Source organism: Misgurnus anguillicaudatus, chromosome 10 (assembly GCF_027580225.2).
Source record: "Misgurnus anguillicaudatus chromosome 10, ASM2758022v2, whole genome shotgun sequence".
NCBI lineage: Eukaryota > Metazoa > Chordata > Actinopteri > Cypriniformes > Cobitidae > Misgurnus > Misgurnus anguillicaudatus.
In genome coordinates, this window is record NC_073346.2 from 35,040,891 (window position 1) to 35,061,163 (window position 20,273).

General features: G+C 36.3%; 2 protein-coding genes across 14 annotated transcripts in view; both read right to left on the minus strand.

The window, feature by feature from the left end:
• Positions 1-3,593, minus strand: part of arhgap33 (Rho GTPase activating protein 33) — a 66,611-nt gene extending 63,018 nt beyond the window's left edge. For 3 of the 13 annotated variants that reach the window (XM_073872475.1, XM_073872477.1, XM_055211140.2), the window contains exon 1: positions 3,460-3,593. In XM_073872475.1, the coding sequence (XP_073728576.1) occupies positions 3,460-3,478 (19 nt within the window). In that variant the 5' untranslated portion in view covers positions 3,479-3,593. Of the gene's footprint in view, positions 1-177; positions 346-2,267; positions 2,823-3,393 lie in introns of those variants that run through there. The other 10 variants (XM_073872476.1, XM_073872482.1, XM_073872478.1 and 7 more) reach the window with 6 other exon arrangements.
• A 226-nt stretch (positions 3,594-3,819) lies between these two features.
• Positions 3,820-18,626, minus strand: rbm42 (RNA binding motif protein 42). The gene is made up of 11 exons (XM_055211144.2): positions 18,511-18,626; positions 18,169-18,236; positions 17,913-18,051; positions 17,754-17,820; positions 17,608-17,676; positions 15,626-15,792; positions 15,070-15,231; positions 14,502-14,639; positions 5,102-5,219; positions 4,499-4,693; positions 3,820-4,360 (listed from the first exon to the last, which is right to left on the minus strand). Exons 2-11 carry the CDS (start codon positions 18,222-18,224, stop codon positions 4,248-4,250), a joined length of 1,224 nt encoding a protein of 407 aa, XP_055067119.1. The 5' UTR covers positions 18,225-18,236; positions 18,511-18,626; the 3' UTR covers positions 3,820-4,247.
• Between the last annotated feature and the right edge of the window lie 1,647 nt (positions 18,627-20,273).

Sequence of the window (20,273 nt, forward strand, 5' to 3'; positions counted from 1 at the left end):
TTTAAGATTCCCAACCACGCAGCATCGTCCCCTTTGCAATAGCTTCCCCACTCTGTACATCATCTCCCACACCACTACAAATCTGTGAAGCATCAGTGAATTAACCTTCGCATAAAACCTTCACTTTATATGATACGCCTGACAAACACAACACAATGTATAAGACAGATGTCCAACCTTTTCATCATCTGAAGAGAAAAGAGCAGTCAGGGGAAGTGTCTGAGAGACACACGACTCGAGCGGTAAACAGGAAACAGATGAGATAATGATGTAAATGAAGACTGGCAGGCATTATGTAGCCCTACCCTTTCTCTCTTTCTCTCTCTTTCTCTTTCAGACATCCAGGAGTTCTTCATCTATTTGCAAAAGCCCAAGTGGCAGTGAAGGATGGAGGCGCAGGTTGCGTAATGCTGCTTTCTATGATGCAAGCAGGATGTTTTCTTGGGGTATGAACATGTGATGCTTTACTCGACACTACGTGTGGGGTTTTATTTGCATATCGATATGCTTTTTTTAATTTGGTCCTTCCTTTACAGTTACAAAACAAGACCAAACATTCATCTGTCAGTTAGATAAACATCACAAGAGACAACGCTGGTTGGTCTTAAAGGAATAGTTCACCACATATTTAAAATGACCTCATGTCTCGTGACTGCGCGTTTCGTCATGACACGTGTAAGTAACAAGATTGCAAGAACCAATGATCGACTTGCGTATCGATGCAAAGTTAGCGTGCCGCAATTTTTAATCTAGATGTGTTTACATTCAAAAGCAATGTATTGATCGTTAAACAAATGTATTAATAAAATATTAATTGCTTACTCACAGAAACTTATCGTTTATGGAATTGTATGGATGCCTTTTTTGATGATGGATTGGCTATTGAATATTATTACTAACTCTCACAAACTGAACATATGGCCTGCGCCATTCTCTTCCTAGACATTTAACATCTAGAAGGAACTTTAGACCTTATTATACGCCCACTGCTAACCATTGCCACAGTCAAGACAATCAAATCAAGGCTGTCAAAAGAATGGGTACAAACGTCTTTTACGATAGATATTTGGGAGTCGTAAACTACTAGACACAAGGTTCAAGAGACAGACTGCCAAGTTTTGCACACCGTCACTGTCAGACCAGGACGCTGTGGTTATAATTAAACACCTTGATCGCCCACTGCTAAACCACAATGGTGCATTTCACCCTCGTAAAATCTGGCAGAGATCAGGTGCAATGCATAACTACCCATTTTCAATAACAATGGCTTTGCTAATTGCTTGCTATACACATAAATTGTACACATCACTGTTCTAACATTAAATGTGATGGTGCATAATAATCCCAAAAATGTGTGAATTTTCATTGTTCTTCCTTTAACAAGACAAACTAACATGTGCGTGACAGCTCTTTATCACATCAAAATCATCAAATTTCACCTCTTGTAACTCTTAGGGGTGACCTCAATAGAAATGTAGCTACATGTTAGCAATAATTCAACTGCTAACTAGTCAATGTTGACTGAACACAAACACAAACCTGTGTTTTCCCGAGATGTCAAGCTTATACAAACTGATCATGTTTGTTATTTAGTTTGTCTCCAGCTAGACCGGCAGATCCACTGCTTTAACACAAACCATGCGGTGCAAACAGTGATCAGATCAGTCGAATAGTTTGACTAAACTGAAGCTGCACACACACTTTAAAAAAATTTAATTTGCAGTGATACAATAGAGGAACTATTTTAGGTTATGTGTGGAACCTTTTCTTAAAAGAAAGGTACATGGAGTTTCATGGGATGCTGTCTTTGTTACATCAGGATGAGGGATGTTCTCTTTAATGGAACCAAAACAACAGATCATGAATATGTCAGTCAACTTCAATTGTTATTGATGACGAGCACTGCACATTACAATGGACGATCATCGTTTTAAAATGAAATCACACCTAATAAAGGAGCTGTACTCCCAGGGGAATTATGATGTTTGTGGGAAGGGTCTCTGTTGACAGGGAGGGGCTCAAACTCCCCTCAAAAACACTCAAGCCACCGGGCACAATCAAAACAAGGGACAATAGCAGTTTGTCATATTCCGTATGTTGGTGATGCTGATGTGATGCTGTAACTAAGGCAACAACAGCAGCATCAATAAAAATAAATATGTGGGTGGGAGGAAAAGTGAAGGCTGTTGAAAAGATCGGTCGTGTAAAACGACTCACACGTCGATATAAACATACCGTTAAGAGTTTAATACAGAAATATAACTTACCACCATGCCTATCTCGAGCTTCGGCGGGAGTGACCTGCTGAGATCCGTGTATGGATCAGCTCGCGTTTCCAAACTTACGTCCCACATCAACTCTTTTCCTTACATCCTTATTTTATGCGTAATGATGCGTTGGCGATCCGGATCGCGCAAAAGTACCACAGACTCTAAAAACCGGGAAGCCGTTAGACCAGAGATCCCCCAAAAAAGCACAGATGGGAGGCGGAGGAACAGACGGAGATAGATCCAGCACTTCCCCAAACTACTCCGACTCGATACAAACGGACATCCGATGAACAACTTCGCTCAGACGGGAGACTCCGATAAAGCCGTTTGTGAGCGTTCAGACTGCCCGTAACATCCGCGTCGCCCGCGCGTGCACGTATCGTACGCTCTCCCGTCCATCTCTCAGCGTGCGGCTGGGAGAATTGTGGGGTCTCTTCGACGCTTCCAAACCGACTTATGGGTGTGATCTCGCTTCACCCAACCGCTGACAAAGACGATTTTTAGGAGATATGTCGAAATATGTTACTTATTTTGTAAACGTATACATTGATTTACTTCAACAGAATTTAAATGATTTGCCGATAGTTGTGTAAAATTAAACTTTATGGACGTTTGGTCTGACAGAATTCCCCCTATTTTTTGAATGGAGTGTTCCACTTAGATGCCCGCTCGGACAAAAGGCGCTCGCGCTGCTGATCACTGGGCGGAGGCGCGCGATCATCCTCCAATAGAATTACCTAATGACGAAGGCGAGAAATAAGACTGTATATAAACTTTATATTTACGAAATGTAGTTATACCATAAAATTGAAATTATGTGTGGGAGTGGAATTGGGTGTATATATATATATATTATTTTAACCTTAGTGTTATGAATTGGTTTACTTACAGTAAAAATATGTTTTACTTTTGATAGTTAGGTAAGTTAACGTTTCCATGGTTGAAAGCAAGATGAAAGCTTTTCAATTGTAACTTTATACAAACATAGCATGAATTAAACACGAATTAATGTGCAAATATAATATGTCAATATATGACAACATTTCACCATTACTGAACAAACAAAAAGTTGTAGACATGAGGAGAGATACAGTACAAATGCATAAGAAATACTTGAGCTCACCTTCATGAGAAGTCAGTAAGTTTTCCTAAAATTGATTGAAAAGTTAAAACAACTACTTCAACTCACATGTCGCCCTTCGTTGCATTTTATCCTGCTGTTGTGATGCGTGTATAGTCTCAGTTGTTGGTTAGATAGTGCAATGCACGAGACATTTCTGCTTTTCAAGCCAGCTTTAGGAAATGAGGCTTTTTGAAGGTCATGCAATTGAGTGTGTTATATTATGAAACCTCATTTGCTTTGTACGTCTGACAACAATGGATTTCAAAATCTTAAATGGCCTTTTCATTATTTTATGTAAGTAGGTACAAGTGTTTCAAGCAAATTTATTATACATGCCAAGATTTAATAATCTGGGACGCCACCTAGTGCTTGATTTCAGGATTATCAATGGAGACATCCCCGTAAATTAAACAGACCAACAAAACCGGCTTTCAACTAAACAACTAGTCAGTTTATTGAAAAGATTTGCATTTTCACTCCTATTTCACAAAATTCAACCGTAAATGATAACAAATACAATGGTCTTCCTAAACTTTAATGTGTGCTGCTTGCTGAAAAGAGATTAAAAAAAGAGGAAGAATACAAAACCAACATTTTCAACATACAAACCAGTTATACATCTGAAAATCTTTTTTGGAGAAGAGAAAAAATATGCACCGTATAGAGGAAGAGTTCAGTGCATAATAATTAACTTTGAAATAAATGTCTATTTCAGGTCGTATGGAAAACTGATGCTGTTTATTTGCAGCAATGCCATCATGCAGGACTGTGACTCACTCCTACTCTCTTATATTTCTCCTAGGTCGGTTGCGTTGACACACACACACAAAGTCTACAGTTTTGTTGCGCATGGATTATCTCAGTCCCAACTTCTTTTTCTCCTTTTGTTTTTTACGCACAACTTCCATATTACGATCCTTCCATGAGCTCTTTCTCAGTTTGATGGGTCTGCTGCCCACATATTTCCCTACAGACAAAAACAAGAAAGTGTGTAAAAATATATAGCAACATTCTTTTTCTACAGCCCAATTAGATAAACATGAACGTTGTTTATTATTAGAATAGAAAAGAATGTGATTTTCTGTGTTTTTCTCCTCCAGCTCACCGTTCATCTCTCTCATGGCACGCACGTAATCATTGGGATCTTTAAAACTCACGAAGCCGTAACCCTTCGTCTTCCCTGTGCGTTTATCTCGAATCACCTTCGCCTTCAGGAAGGACGGATAGCGGCTAAATGCTCTTGCCAAGATGTCATCGTTTACTTCATTTCCTAGATCTCCACAAAATATCCGGAAATCATCTGGCAAGACAAGATCAGACAAAAAAAGACAGCCGTCGTTTTAATTTCACTTCTTCATTTCACTTTTTTTGAATCCTGAAAAGACTAAATTGTGTAAAAAGGGGAGTTTCAAACTGAGAAAAAATAAGACGAAGAAAAAAATGTAAAAAATGTAATTTATTAAAGATTTATATATATTTACTTTGTAAATATCTAGTGTGTTTTCCTTATCACAGTCCCTTTTATCTTACTACTTACTGGGGTTTTTAAGGCAGTATTTCTTGTACATTGCAAGTGTAGTCAATTATATTTTTTAAACATAAAATATATAAATTGATTATGTATTATAGGACATCACAAAATGTTCCTATAACAATCATATTTGGGGATCTTCGGCAACATAATGTTTGAAAACCCTTGAGCACATACCTGTTTCCCACTCTAACAGGCTGGTGTCTTCCCATGTGACGCCTGCCGCAACCCGGATGCATTTCTTTACTTTTTCTTGTTTCGTTCTCTTCTTATCTTCTGTGCTGGTATCAGGAGGCTACAAGCATGAACGAAGTAGCATTAGAATACTAAGATATAACAATATATTGTTGTTTTAGTCTCATTATCAATAAACAGTAATGTTTAAACGGGACATTTCACAAGACTTTTTGAAGATGTCAGATAAATCTTTGGTGTCCCCAGAGTACATGTGTGAAGTTTTAGCTCAAAATACCATATAGATAATTTATAATAACATTAAAGTTGTCACTTTGTAGGTGTGAGCAAAAATGTGCAGTTTTTGGGTGTGTCCTTTAAAATGCAAATGAGCTGATCTCTGCACTAAATGGCAGTGCCATGGTGGTATAGTGCAAATTAAGGGGAGGTATTATCCCCTTTTGACATCACAATGGGAGCCAGATTTCAATTACTTATTTTTCCATATGCTTGCAAAGAATGGTTTACCAAAACTAAGTTACTTGGTTGATCTTTTTCATATTTTCTAGGTTGATATAAGCACTGGGGACCCAATTATAGCACTTTAACATGGAAAAAGTCATATTTTCTTGATATGTCATATTTAAAGGAGCTGTGTGTACCTCTAGTGGCTGAACTTGGTATTGCAATCTAAATTCCAAAAATTCTGGCGATGGTTTATTCTCCCCCTCTCGGGTTGCCAGACACATGCTGGAGCACAACTGACCATGGAAAGCTTTATCTGCAAAATTTTACGCTTGCAATGTTTTTGTTGATTGCAAATTACAAACCCGCTTGTGTGGATATTTACGCAAAAGCAAAACTTTTTGAAAGGTGTCCTGCTTCAGAAATGGCCACTGTGGTAGATGAAAAAGAGACAATTTGCCCTCTTCTGAAATTAATCCTCTGGACTGACTGCATGATCTTTGATAATGTAATGTCCTGATTATTTACTCACCTCTATGTCATCCAAAATGTTGATGTCTTTCTTTGTTCAGTCGAGACGAAAGTAAGTTTTTTATGGAAAACATTCCAAGATTTTTCTCAATTTAATAGACTTTTTTCGGACCTCAACAGTTCACAGTTTCAATTCAGTTTAAAATTTAGCTTCAAAGGGCTTTAATCGATCTCACACGAGGCATAATGGTCTTATCTTGCGAAATGATTGTTATTTTCAGCAAAAAAATAAAATAAAAAACTTTTAAACCACAACTTCTCGTCTTTCCCTAGCCATGTGATGGGCTAGCGCAACTTTACATATTGAGTCCTCACGTCAAAAGGTCATGCGTTACATATGTGAAACTCACACTTGCGGACCATTTTAAACAATAAACTGACACCAAAGCCCTATTCGAACGGGATTCGGAACGCGCGTATATCGTACTTGCTGAGTCCCGTTCATTCAGATATGGATGTTTTTTACAATTCGGCGAAATAAAATAATTGAATCAAGACGAGCTGAATATTAAACACTGCTAAGACTGGCCGCTGTAATATTAGTATAAGGTAAACTTATGGAGCGAGATATGTGTTTTTATTACATGCGAATTAATTAAATGATCTGAGAGAAATAAAACCACCTGAAAGAAAAAGCCATCACACCGACAGCAAAGAAGCATTTCATGAGAAAAAAAAACAACATCCGAGAGAAAAAGCCCTCATACCAATCGCAAAAAACAACAATACTTGAGACCAAAAAAAAGCTTTGAGAGAAAGTATTTTCTCATGATAGAACATAAAAAATATAAATTTTAAATTTTTAAAATTATTTCTGAGAAAAAAAATCTCTCAAGTATATGTTTTTTGCTATAGGGAATGTTAATGTACGTCACTGCAGTGTTGCATTATGGGACGTGGACGCCATGTTTAGAGGCACCGCTGACCGCTATGCCATTTAATTGTGGGCATGTAAAGCTAAAACTAGGTAAAATTGAAGAAGAACGGAAGAAATCGAGAAGTTGAAAGAAAAGGAGAAGGGACCCTATCGGGAGAAACTAAATGCTACTGCCAAAAAACTTTATTTGGACAAATAAACAACATAGATCCATATGATTTAGCAGCCCAAGACTGGATTACGGACCTCCGCTTACATATCTGGTCAATTACCTTGTTTATGCAGGACTTTATTTACACTTTGCAGGAGTTTAAGAGCTATAAATCCCTTCAAGCTTATAGTAAGATGACACTTCTTCTTTTGGATTCTAATGGTTGGCAAACCAGCTATTTAATGACAATGTGTTAATACCTACGTATCTTAATGATTCTATAAAATAATTTCTCTGTTGTATTCTGTGCGATGAATCAACACATGTTCATAAGATGGCACTTCTGTTTTGGCCAAGTTATTAAAACAAACAAAATGCTAAATATTTAGCTAACATTATGTTATTTAAAGAGTCACAAGCAGTGGGTTTGAGCAGTTGCATTTAATAAAAAATATGTGTTACAATCGTCAAAATATTTATTTTTATAACTCATGTGTTTAGGGTGATCAGAAATGAATGAATCAATCAATCAATAACTTACATTAACAAGTTAGTTTGACAGTGTTAGCATAAAAACAAGACAATTTAAGTGGTTCTGCTTTTATTAATCACAAATTACTGAATGACTGAAAATGCAGCGAACACACTCTCGCTGATGCAGAGATTTTTTTTTGAAAAGTAAACGTTTTTCTTCTGATTGCAGCAGGCAAACCACGCGATCTGGCGTCTTTTCGTTCGCTCCTGCACCGGCTTCTCTTGTTTTTTCCACGAATAAAAGCTGAAAAAACGTATTCCGTTGTTCAGTTTCCTCCCTGAACGATCGCGTGACCTGCTTGATCGAGCAGTACTGACCAAACATATCGCAGTTTATTAAAATCTCGACAGAAAATACAAAAACAACCTCCAACACATGAACTCAAATACATCGGGATAGGACGCGTGCCTGCAAATATGGCGGATTACCCATAATGCAACACCGCGTGACGTCAACTCCACAATCCCTATTAGTGTGAAAATATTTTCACTAAAAAAAAAAGTGTTTCTATCAAAACGCTTTTATTTGCTCTCGATGCAATTTCTTGCTCTCGTGTCAGGATTTTGCTTTCTCTGTGAAAATTGTGTCATGGGCGGGGCCACATTCCTATTGGCCAATCGGGTAAGCATCGTCTTGTCTTGGGAATCGAACTGAATCATTACACCGTTGTTCGGTTCACCTAGATAGATCCCGTCTCTGCTTTTAGTTGAGCACGGACACTAATGTTTGAGTAAGATGATGACACACAACTCGATGGATAGCTGGCTGAGCAAGTTCACAGCACTGAAGATTAAACATTAAATGAAATGGTACTCTTATTCATGAATGAATGTGTATTATATTATTAGCTTGCTAATCGCTAATTAGCCATCATGCTAGGTAAACTTGCAAAACGCCAAATGGATGTTTTGATTCACTCCCTATTTAGTGAGTAGTGATCTAGTTTCTACCTTTGCACTTGCTAGCCTCAAAGCACCTGAAGAGTAACTGCTTGTTCATCATATACAACCACCATATACAAAGACGCATGAAACAGATACTCTGAAATAGACAGAAAATTTTAATCCTGTCCGAATCGGTACATAAAATCACAGACGTCGTGGGGGACACGTTGAAACTCAAACGTCGTTTGGAAAACAAATCCCGTCCGAATAGTGCTAAAGACATTAATTAGTATCATTTCACATACAACAATGTCTGAATGGTCCTCTTTCTCCACACTTGTAAACAATGGAATGGTACTTTCGCATACTTCACGCTAGCGTGTCACCCAGCTAGTGCAAGACAAGAAGTTATGGATTAAAAGTGCATATTTTTTATTTTTTGCCAGATAGGACCCTTATGCCTCGTTTGGGATCATTTGTTTGATGAAAGTGAAGTATTCCTTTATTGTTCGGTTAAAGGACAAGTTCGGTATTTTAGCATCTTTTGGAGCGATATTTGTGTGAGCATATTAGTGACCACCCCTGACCACGGAAGTTTAATGCATTTTATAAAACGGCCAGTTCTGGTTCTTCATTCTGATTGGTTGAAACGCGTTCTCAGCTGTGATAAAACTCACCGGTAAACCCACGGCTCAAACCGTATTACATAGCTTGTATCACTGCGCCACTGTTGTTGTGTACTGTAGAAAATAACTGTCAAAATGTCGGATTTTGTTGTCAATTTTGATTTATTGGGTGGGCTAATTATATTATATTGTATTAATTATAATCCTCAACAATTGAACAATTAATGGCGATATCCAGATAAGTGTCAATAAATATTGTTGAGTTTTCTTGTTGATTAATCATTAATGCTTCCGTGAGGAGTAGTTGTACCGTATATTATCCACTGGGTGGCGATCTTACACAAACACTGATGCTTTCACTCAACACTTTAAAACTCAAGTGTATTTTTTGATCAGCGATCTGAATCGGATTTCTAACAAAAGTCATTCACAGAAATGGAATTATCCCAACATTTTGCTCAAAATTTGAGAGGATAAAAGAACAATTGAAGGTAGGGTGAAACGTTTTTATTTTGTTGTTTGAAAGCAGAGGGTCTGTTCTTTCATTTGATATATTGTATGTTTATATATCTAAAGAAGAACATTTTTCTGGAAGGCATTAATGTTTAACTAAAGCTGGGTGGCAACTCTTTTAAAAAACGCTGGCAGGGAAAGTGTTAAGCATGCTTAACACAAGCACATGCTTCCAAGCATATCCACACGTCAACAGTTGCACGGTATAAATGTTAATGTATAAATTAGATGAATGTTAATTTATGAAAATAAACACCACAGTCTTAATGAATCATATTTTCATTGTGTCTTTGCTCCGTCTGTTTTGCTTGGGAACCGCTCTGTTGCAGACACACTTGAGTCTGAGGAACTACTTTGTTTGGCGGAAGACTAATATCTGTACTAATATAATTACAACTTATTTGCTGTTTTATTATATGAAATCCTGCTATACATAATTTGAAGCAACCGTTTTATAAACGCAATAAGCCCCGCGAAGCAGTGGGTTACCAGTGCATTTTATAACGGCTAAGGGGGTTTTAGGCACTCCGCTTCGCGTCGTGCCTAACAACGCCCCTTAGCCGTTATAAAATGCACTGGTAACCCACTGCTTCTTGGGGCTTATTGCTTTATTAGAAAGGATTGTTCCTGTCATGAACAATCTGAAAACAGGGCTTTAAGTGTAAAAAACTGAACTTGTCCTTTAACAAGCTGCGGTTGTTGGGTCGGGAAAATAAACTGAAATGAACATCACTACACAGCAAAATCCCGGGAGTTAAATTAACACTGCTCAGTGTTTATATAGGTCCACTCTCCAGAGTGTTAAAAAAGTAACACCGGAGAGAGTTAAAAGCTACAATCTGTGACTTTATCCTCTCTATCACCATCTCTGTTTGAAAACTGAAATTGCATTTTACATCTTACTTGTAGAGTTATTTTCTTAAAGGGGACATATTATGAGATTTTTTTTAAGATGTTAACTAAGTCTAAAATAGGTCTGAGCAAAAGTGTGCCGTTTTGGGTGTGTCATTTAAAATGCAAATGAGCGGATGAAGTGCAACCACTGATCACAATGATGGTGGTTTGTTGCAATTGAAACTCTATTGTGCTGTCAAATATTTTATCTCTCTCTTTCTCTCCATACTAAATGGTTGTGCTGTGATTGGATAGTGCAGATAAAGGGGGCGGTATTACCTTATTCTGACATCACAATAAGGGCCAAATTACAATTACCTATTTTTTCACATGCTTGCAGAAAATGGTTTACCAAAACTAAGTTATTGGGTTGATCTTTTTAACATTTTCTAGGTTGATAGAAGCACTGGGGACACAATTATAGCACTTAAACATGGAAAAAGTCAGATTTTCATAATATGTCCCCTTTAACTTAGGTTAAGATATTGGCTGTTTCATTTAAAGTCACCATTATTGTGATCAGTGGTTGTTTTAGTTGGACTTGACTCTTGACTATTAGCTTGTTAGTTTTTTCTAACTGCTATATCTTAGTGTGTTTAAAACACATTGTTATAGCAAAGAAAAAGCAATTGTGTAATTGAATATTGAGGGTTAATATATAATGTCAAACATAAACATTTAAATGAACAGATTTGTTAATATAGATTTCATCACTCATCAAAAGCATATTTCTCTGTTAATAATGAAATACTACAGTTTAAGCTCCAGAACTCTCACAGCAGTTTGTCATTCTGAAGGATTTTGATAGTGTGCACAAAAACATTAACCGCTGAACAACGTAGACACAAAGACATCAAGAATCGGAGTATGAATCTCAACAAGGGTGACAAAGAAAATGGTAAAAAGTTCATTATTTATTCATGCCCCAGTGCATTCTGGGAGTCCTGGATGAGATTTGTAATTTGTTGATACCCAGCATGCATTGCAGCATGAAGCTTTTCATTCTATTGTCACCATCATTGTGATTCATACTCTGATTCTTGATGTTTAAGTGTCTACATAACACACCAGTTAATTCTAAGTGTCAGTGTTTAAAATGATTCAGAATTAAAAACTGTTATGAGATGGCTGGATCTCATACTACAGCATCATATTATTGACAGAAATAAATATTTAAAGTAAGAAATCACTGAAGAAATCATTTTTAAAGAGAGTGTTATTTGAAAGTGTATCCTAACAACCATTATAAACATAGAAATGCACTATTGTCTCCTTTTGGCCACAACAAACATGTTTTAAACCCATGTAATTATAACAGCCAAAAAAGCTGAAAAGCTAAGACTAACTCAAGAGTCCAATTAAAACAACCACTGATCACAATAATGGTGACTTTAAATGAAACAGCCAACATCTAATCCTAAAATAAGAAAATATCTCTACAAGTAAGATCTAAAATGCAATTTCAGTTTTTAATCAGAGATGGTGATAGAGAGGATAAAGTCACAGATTGCAGCTTTTAAATCTCTCCGGTGTTACTTTTTTAACACTCTGGAGAGTGGACCTATATAAACACTGAGCAGTGTTAATTTAACTCCCGGGATTTTGCAGTGTAGTAAGTACCATTTTAAAAAGAGAATAACTGGCTACAGAATTGTTTTTCAGAGAAACATATATGTGAACTTAGCATGTTTCCTAAATATTTACAATGTTTTATAAAATTTTTCTTGATTAAGTACTAGGGCTGCAACTAACGACTATTTTAATAGTCGACTAGTCACCGACTATTGAAACGATTAGTCGACTAATCGTATAATAATTATTTTTTTCTAAAATTTAGCATGAGATTGCTTTAATTCTGTGGAAAATGATAGTAAACAAGAAAGAAGGGGGTAGTTCAATGAACATTTTTTTTACATTTAATGAAAACAAGTTTTACATTTTTAATAATTGCAGCTACTATGATTTTACCAAAACGAAGTTATGTATTTCAGCTATTTTAATATATATTTATTGAGGCTGTCAATAAATTATTTTTACCTGTTCTAAATTTACCTAAATGTAACACTTTTCAAGTTTTTAATGCTCTAATCAGCATGGATTTGGTCAATATATATGCTATATGAAAATGTATGTCTACAACAGCCTGTTTACATTTTCAAAAATTAGTCATTTATATTTTAATATTCTCTATTAAAAAACTTCAAAACCATTGGAACAATTGTTGGAATCTGATAAAGCATGACATAACTACACCTGTTTACGCAGAGCAAAAACAATATCAATATATGTTACATATATGTTTTTCTTTTATTGTTTAATTTTGACATTGAGACAGACCGCTTTAAGATCCTGTAGGCTAATGCAAGGGTTTAATATAATGACACAACAGATACTTTTCCTTAACAGTTAACCAAACATTCACTTTAGATATAACAGATTATAGGTCATACCTGCGTGAATTCTTGTCAAAACAGATATTTTTAAAACTGTAATTTTGTGTAAGATGTCTATATATGTCTGGGTCGCGCACTCGCATGTTTGTGTGCATGCGCTTCAGACGTCTGCGTCAGACATCGCTTTTGAGCCTTGTCACTCTTAATAACTCTTTGAACATCAATCAGGTCCTGAACTTTATCTCTCTTAATAATTATTTTAACATCAAGCAAGTCCTGCAGTCTATTTTCTATAATTTCTGCATGCTTTAAAAACGAAACTAAAAAGTGAAAGAAGACGCATCTTTGCTTTATATGGATTTGGGACGGTACACCTCTCAGGAAACGTGCAGATAAAGATAATTTTAGATGTTTAATGACCATTTAGAGCATTGGATTCGCTAGACGAGAGCTTAATGTTCTTATTTTTATGAAATGCTCCGACTCATCTAGACTGCGCCGGTTACTTGCTGCTTCTCAATTCATCTAGCTGTGGGTCAAACAGAAATTGCGTGTTGCGTTAATCGCGCGTTAATAAAATTAGTGCCGTTAAAATGAATTTGCGTTAACGCGTTTATTTTGACAGCCCTAATATTTATATATATAAATATATATATGCTGTATTTTTTGAAGATTTAAATCAAAACAAACCAACTGCAGTTGAATTGATATTAATTTGAATGTACAACCAAAAAACGAGATTTCTGAAAAAAAAAAACAGAGTTATATACTCAGTGAGGGCATTCGCCTGTTGTGGGGTGCACGTCTGCTTCTTTTGCAGAAAGGCGTCCGTGGCTCTCTTCTTCAGACGGCATGCATTTAATTTAAAATTTTGTCAGGCACAGTCGGGCATAACGTTAAATCCTTTATTTATTTATTTTAAAGCGAAAATACGCATATAAAATGTACAATGTACATTCAAAACAAAACGTATTGGCTTCCATGTTATTTAAATCTTACCGAGGCGAGTCAAACTCTGTTTCATTCAACTGTCCGACGTGCTTTCTCTTTAAATGTTCGTGCATGACCGAGGTGCTGCCGTGAAATGCAAAGACGGCTCTGAAAACCATGCAGGTAATCTTTGTATTCGCCGTATCCAGGCTAAAATGCTCCCAAACCTCAGATGTTTTGGTACGCGCAGCTGCTACGTTGGATGCTGCCATTTCTGTGTGTTATCGCTGAGCAGAGAAGCTAATGCGCATGTGCGACTCTCGGCAGAGATTGTACTGAAGAGAGATGCCTCACTCGGTCGGAAAAAAAACATGTCTGGCGACAACGTCGACAATAAAAATTCATTGTCGACTATTTCTATTATCGATTTTTGTCGACAACGTCGACGAATCGTTGCAGCCCTATTAAGTACAGTCAAAAACTTACATACAGCTCCTTTAAACGTTTGCTTTTCTTGTCATTTCTTGTGATTGTCAAGTGTTCATAAAAAAATGATTTGATACAATAGTTTAGAATGCAGACAACTATTAATAAGTATATGTACCTCTACATGTGCAGGCTCGGGTTCTGGCATGCTCGGCCCAATCTTGCTGTCATCTGAAACCGCCTCCTTCTTCATGTCCAGCAGCCCAGCGGACATCACCACAGCCTGCTGCTCTGCTACCAGAGCCGACAGCTCCTCCTGACAGACAGAAGAAAAAAGATTTACCAGGAGAACATTACAATGCAGAAGCTGAACTGATAAATGTATATATCATGTCACTGAAATGCCAAGAACTATTTATCATGAAAACATATTGTGGAATCTTTGAGAAGACCTCATAATCCTTTTGATCTAAGAAAAAAAAGCTTAAATATTTGACATTAGTTTCCAGACAAAGATATAAATGTCCTAACATATTCATTTCTGTAGTTACATATCTAAAATTTTGTTTTAAAAACTTGAAGCTTTAAAATAAATGACTTGGACCAAAGAATTTTTCAGATTTTAGGCAAATTATAACTACTACACTAAAGTTGCTGAAATATAGTTTTGATTTATTTTGGATTTTTTTGTTACAAAGTTTTCCTAAACTTTGGACCTGTAGAGTGTGCATGTGTTTATACTTTACCATGCGAGCTTGTTTTTGGCTCTTCATATCCATTCTCTTAGGGGCCGGAGGTGCTGTGTAAACAGTGGGAGCCGCCTGTATAATACTAGGAGTCATTTTTGGAGGTGCATGAGCTACGGGCCGTGGTGGTCCAGGTGGTGTCATAGGGTTCATGTTTCCAAGCTGCCAAAAAACACAAACTTGAAAATGAGAAGTTTGTTATACATAAGTGTCTCAATCAGCTCCCTAGGTTGTGAATTAGTATATTGTGCACTGGTTTGGGCACTAGTAAGAACGATGACTTATTTTTTTAGTGACGTGACTACTTTAATTTGTATTTGAATGTCAGCACTAATATTTAACAACAACAACAAGCAAATGCAACATCTCTTATGTTACAAAGTACATTATGAAAAACACTTTGATTGTGTTTTAACTAGATTGTGTTTTCCAAAGTTCTGACCTATGGTGCTAATTGAGACACACCTACGGAAACATTAGTTTTTACAGCACATCAAGGCATCTTTCAACTAAGAAAAATATACAGACTGCCGATTACGATTCAGTTTATACCCACCGGTGGCATGGGTCCCATGGGTGGCCCGATTGGCGCCATGGGGGGCTGAGGAGGTCCTGGCATGGGTGGAGCCATCATCATAGGTGGAGGAGGTGGAGGTCTGGGAAGAGGAGGTGCAATCATCCCCTGAGGAGGTGGCCCACGCATTAGTGGCATTCTCTGACCAACTAAAAGAGAGAATGGGAAATTTGCATTTTAGACAATCAATTGTCAAACTTTTACAAAATTGCCTACACATTGCAGTACAGGACTAGGTGGTATGATGATACATACAGAGCAAGTGTCATATGGTAGAGATTATACAAATACAGTATATTAGGGCTGTGACGATTAATCGTGCAAATGCGCGTTTTCTCAATGAATGAATTTGAATGAATTACGGTGAAATGCCGCCACATCCAAAAGCTAGCTCTCGTGTAGAAATGCCATTTGTGCCACAGAAGAAGAAGCATTACAAAAGCTATTCCAGGAAATGTCTAAAGAGATATTTATATCGCTGTTCTTCAGATTGTTTCAGGTATTTTCATGATAATAAAAATATTTTGAATGATTGTGTTTGACGAGTGTTGCTTTTTTAAATGCACGTTATAAACGACTGAAACTCATAATGATTTTAGATTGATAAGGACTTCCTACTGATCACAGAGCCGAAGTACATGCAAAAGCTGTGCATGAAACACAAAATCGGAGCCTTGTGATTCAGAATCTATTTTAGGCAGGTCTTTTTAATGGGGAACGCAATGTTTCATCACAGCCCTACAGTATATGCAGTTGTTTACATAAAATTTACAAATACAGTAAACATGCATTCGCAGAAAAGAGCACCTAATGTTATTTTTCAAACGAATGCAAAGAAAAACAATAACAGTAAGGCAAAATTAGTTTACAATTGATATGGGGGTAGGGCTGCATAACAACTAATAGTTTACAGAATAAGTTTTTGTTTACATCATATATTTGTGTGTACTGTGTATTAGGGTTGTGCATTTAATTGTTTTTGATTTTCAATTAAAATGTTTGATTCACTATCTGATCAAAATATAAATTGCATGCTGCTGGACCGCTCTGTTTGTAAGGCACTTCAAAGGCACCACTGCTTTGACATGTGTAGCCTATTGCAACACCTTTTTACATAATAAAAAGGTTAAAGAAATGCATGTTTTCAAAGTCACAGAGTAATCACAATTATTATTATTTTTTTAACCAAAATAATCGATATTATGATTTTGCCCCTAATCGAGCAGCCCTACTGTGTACAATAATTATGTATATATAAATATACACATGCATGTATAAATTTAAGAAATATTTACATGTGTATATACATATTTATATTTATGTATCATTTAGATTAAATATAAATATAAATATGAATACTTAATATATACACATATATTTTCTTAAAATTATACATGCATGTGTGTGTATTTAAATATAAATACATAATTATTATACACAGTGAATACACATATATGATGTAAACAAAAACTTTTATTCTGCAAACGATTAGTTTATACAGCCCTACGGTACACTGGCTATTTTGCCACAACTTTAAATGTTTAAAAGTCAAAACTATCTGCTCAATGTTAGTTTAATATTTAGTTAATATTTTTTTTTATTAATTAAATTTTTAGCTATGACTATTATTGTGTTTTATAAATGTTTAGTTTCAGTCCTTGATTCTGGTCAAAAGCGGTGTTTTATTTACAAGAGATAAATCAGTGATTTACGATAATAAAACAGTGATTCTGTTGCTGTTCACAGTCGGTCAGGGACTACTTTCTCCAGCAGAAGGAAGACTTTTACTGATTTTTGCTATATGAAGGTTGCGTTAATACATATCTTTTTGATTTTAAAATGTAAAATCAAAATATGCTCTACCTCTTTTGAAAAACTATTCACATCCCAGACAAAACCCTCCTATTAAAGTACATCCTAAAAATAAATGCACTATTTCCCAAAACCTATGATTTCCTTATTACCTGGTCTCTGTAGGACATGTGGGACGAAAGCAGGACGCATCATTGGAGGCGCAGGCACTGGTGGCATGGCTAGAAAAAAAATGGCAAAAATCATTGAACACAAAATTGAATTATGCTTCATTAAAAGTAAATTTAAATAGCTGTACCAGGGCCAACGAATGTAGGTGGAGGACCAACAAAAGTAGCAGCTCTTGCTTCCAAACTCTGCTGGACCTAAGGATAATATACAGATAAGTTTGTAACTGATACATAAATGCCAGCAAAAAGCACATGTAACAATCTCCAAGTGTCTGTGTAGTTATTACCTCTCTGTAAGTGTTTGTACCAATAATGGGCCTGATCATGGGTACAGCTGAAACTGCCAGAGCGACAGGCAGACCTTCAACCACAGCAGGGCCACCGGCAGAGACGGCCACAGGTCCTCCCAGCACCTCCTGCTCAAACCTATAGGAGAACCACCACCATGAGAACACAGCCTGAGCCATTTCACAAAAATAACATTATGAGGACATACATACAAATATACAACTGATGTGCATTACTAAAATGTGAAAAACTCACAGTGCCATCTCTGCCTCCATCTCCTTCAGGCGCTCTTCTCCAGATTTTAACGCCATCCTGAGCGTCTCCTGCAAAACAACCACCACAGCAGCGATACCTTAATACACCATCAGTGGCTCAGTTTAATAAGCTTAGTTGATAGCTCTGCTTAACCCGCATTTCTGGGTATCACGATGCACCAAACACGCCCCCAAATAGTGTCAGTTAAGATAACCAAAAATGTGCATTATGATAACCAAACGTATAATCCTACACACTCATATGATATGAACGATAGACAGGTATTATGTTTTACATCTAGAACCGTCACGCTGAAGCTTGCTATTGTTAACTAACACATACCGTGAGATCTGTCCTTATAAACTAGTTCAGTCAAACTAACAAAACAATACAATTAAAGAATGGATCTTGAGCATTTGTTTTCTTCAACAACGACACGGCTTGTGTGAACGCAGAAATATGACGTCAGACGATCTTCGGTGCGCAGGAAAATGAGGTCCCTATGAACTTAAAAACATGAAATTACCATAACCTTTTAATTTATCTCTAAATTATTTTATTTATTTGTTAATATGCTGTAAATATGCTATATATAATGATCCAAAAATAATAACAGATCACCACTTCTCAGCAGAAATATTGGTCATTATCATAACACTGCAATAGCTAGAGGAAGTTAAACCATAAGATCTGTTCAGATTCCATGACATGGAATCCATGTCCTCCTTGTCAAGTATTCAAACTGGGAAATCTATATGGAGACAAGATCTCCTAGATGAAGTAAATCAATACATTTTTAGATTAAGCCAAACAAAACTGTATACGTTTACTTGGGTTCCAGCACATGCATATTGACGGAAATTAAAAGATATAGAAAAAATAGCTAAATATCAAATACATATACCACTAAGCAGGTCGGAAATTACAGTGTCCAGTGAGTGAACATTGCTTTTAATAATTCACAATCTGGGTAATAATAGCTTGTTATACCACGGGTCTGTTGAATGCTGCATTCTGATTGGCTGAGAAATGTTCTATGGGTGTTGATTATTTTTCTGTAAACCGCACACCTATCTTTTCAAATGTCTTAAAAATAGGCACCAAAGCAATGTTTGTGGTAACCGTGGTATAAGCGGAATAATTGACTCCGGTCCTTTGAATTATTTGAAATTCAAAGGTGCCGCATTACCACCTTGGTGTGCATTATTTTCAAATAATTCAATGGCCCGTCGTCAATTATTCCTTACATATTGTATATAAATATTCAGTAAGATTTAAATAATGCACAAAATACCATGCTACAATAGAGCTGCTAGAAACATTTCCAAATGTTCATATTTAAAATATTCAGGGTTCTTTTGTGTATATATACATACATACATACATACATACATATGATAGTTTCGTTGCAAAACGAGATAGTCACCTTTTTTTTAATTGTTCAGAAATCTCGTTTTTTGGTTGTGCATTCCAGTTAATTTCAATTCAACTGCAGTTGGTTTGTTTTGATTTAAACCTTCATAACTTAAAAATACAGCTATGGAGCACCATAAAACAAAATAATAACACGATACCATAATAATAAACATGTTTTGACAAAAAAATGTTAAAAAAAGGGATTTATCTCGTTTTGAAAAGAAACTCTTTAGTCTGATAATAGTCTGTTAAATCCCTTTGCTCACTCCTGTACATCGGGTGGCGGTATGCAACAACGAGATGTGATCCGCCAATAAAGCAAAGAAGAAAATGTAGTTTCGAATTAATTCGTCCAGTTTTCTTTCTTTGTCAGAGCAGCAGCACGTTGGAGTGGTGAGATTAAACTTACATTCTGTTGTTTCATCCAACTGTTTTTTTTCCAGCAACATCTATCCACCTTATTTTTGACGTAAATGTGGGGGCACCTATCTTTGTGCTTTTTCGTGTTAAACTTTCGTTAACTCGCATGTCACTAAAGTTTAATAGCACTCGAAGGACACACGAGTGTGCATTTTTGACTGGCTTGTTAAAGTTCTATATAAAAATTTAGGTAGACCGGCATAATTTGTGCAGTTAGGGGTTGCCACAATAGCGGATACAAACAGCACAAAACATTTGATTTAACCAAG